We start from the raw sequence: 1,637 nt of genomic DNA on the forward strand, positions 1-1,637 counted from the left end.
ATGCAAATACAATACAAATTAAACCAAGATTTATAATAATTATCATTTTGATCCGTATGGTAATGTGTGACTGGACCTTGTGTCCCTTTATGTTGAACAAATTGGGCCTCGAGGTCAAAAAGGTTAAGAACCAATCCTCTCTGTATGTACAGCACATCTGCATGGCTTCAACACAGAGTTAACTGGCTTTATTATTTTATAATCCTGTTTTAGAGAAACTTAAACTTTTTATTATTCCTAATAGAATATTGAATTTCTCACATTCGCAGACAGCTGCTCGTCCTTAATAAACTCCAGTCTTACTTCATTACTGAAGCAATGACAAACTATTGTTGGCTTCTTCTACATTTTTATCTGATTGTTCATCATCACATGGAGTAAAAGCGACATCGTTACCTAAATGCAGTTATGTAAATAAATACTTACAAATCTGGGAGGCTGYTTGGAATTTCGTGGCTCAATTTCTAAAGATTTGTTGAACAGGTAGTCAGAAAACTCCTTCTCATCCATGTTACCCATCGGGTTTAGGTTTTCAAAGTACCTCTGTGCAAGAAAGAAAAGACGTTTTCTTCCAGATACGAGCATTGTTAGTTTTAAAACCACTGATTATTGAGCTCTCACCCTGATCTCTGCCTCCACCTTCAGGCAGTACGGCTGGTTCTGATACTGCTGGATCTCTCCTGTTATTTCAGCCACTTTCCTTCTTTTGCTGAAATTGATCAAATCTTTGTTGTTGCATCTGAGAAAGTCAGGGTTGCCTTCCTCCGTCTTCAGGATGTTGGTTAAATAAATACCTGAGAAAGAACAACACATATCAGTGAAAACTAAACAACCAAAAAATATAAAATAAATAAAAGTACTGAAGTTTGGTAAAACTAAAGGTCCTTACAGAACTACAATTTTAAAAAAGTCTTTTAAATTTGATGTTTTTATTTAAGGCTGAAATAATGTAATAAATAACTTAACATTTAGTTTATGATAAACAAAAATATAATATTTTTCAGCAGCTCTGTATGACCTCATTTTGTAATAACAGTGTATTATATAACAATGTAATAAAATCAAGCTTCAAAATGTAATTAACTCACACTGAAACTGCATTATGTAATAAATGACACAAAATGTAATAAAAGTCTTCAACACATTATGTAATAATGTTATTACATTTTGCGGCAATTATTACAAAATGTGGTGTAATTAATAATCTGGTGCTTTATGTAATAAACAATCAAAAACCAGTATTTCTGTTCATCCTAATCAATATACTTGTAATATCTGTCATGTTGCAAATACTACATAATTAAATCTTTATCGCTTTGGTCAATAAACACAGAACTTCTCATCTTTTATTTGAATTTTCAGTCAAATAATCTCACAGATTTTTTCATGTTTTATGAAATCTTTAAAAAACTTAGTTTCTAATTTATTCAACATGTCAGAGCCTGTAGGACGTTAAAAACAATTATTAACATCAAATATTCACTTCCAGCCCACTCTGTTAGAAACAAGTTCTTCAACCCTCATTTCCTTCTGATACAGAAGCTGACAGTTCACCTGCACCGCCCCCACTCTGTGGCTGATGGTCCACCTGCACCACCCCCTCCCCTCCCCTCTGTGGCTGATGGTCCACCTGCACC

General features: G+C 33.8%; 1 protein-coding gene across 1 annotated transcript in view; it reads right to left on the reverse strand.

Moving 5' to 3' along the window:
* sos2 (son of sevenless homolog 2 (Drosophila)) overlaps positions 1–1,637 on the reverse strand; it is a 67,375-nt gene that overhangs the window by 6,072 nt on the left and 59,666 nt on the right. The window contains exons 18-19 of the mRNA XM_014023573.1: positions 622–794; positions 427–543 (exon numbers count right to left, since the gene is read on the reverse strand). Of these exons, the coding sequence (XP_013879027.1) occupies positions 427–543; positions 622–794 (290 nt within the window). The remainder of the gene's footprint in view (positions 1–426; positions 544–621; positions 795–1,637) is intronic.

The sequence above is a fragment of the Austrofundulus limnaeus genome, unplaced genomic scaffold (genome assembly GCF_001266775.1).
Source record: "Austrofundulus limnaeus strain Quisiro unplaced genomic scaffold, Austrofundulus_limnaeus-1.0 Scaffold377, whole genome shotgun sequence".
Lineage (NCBI taxonomy): Eukaryota > Metazoa > Chordata > Actinopteri > Cyprinodontiformes > Rivulidae > Austrofundulus > Austrofundulus limnaeus.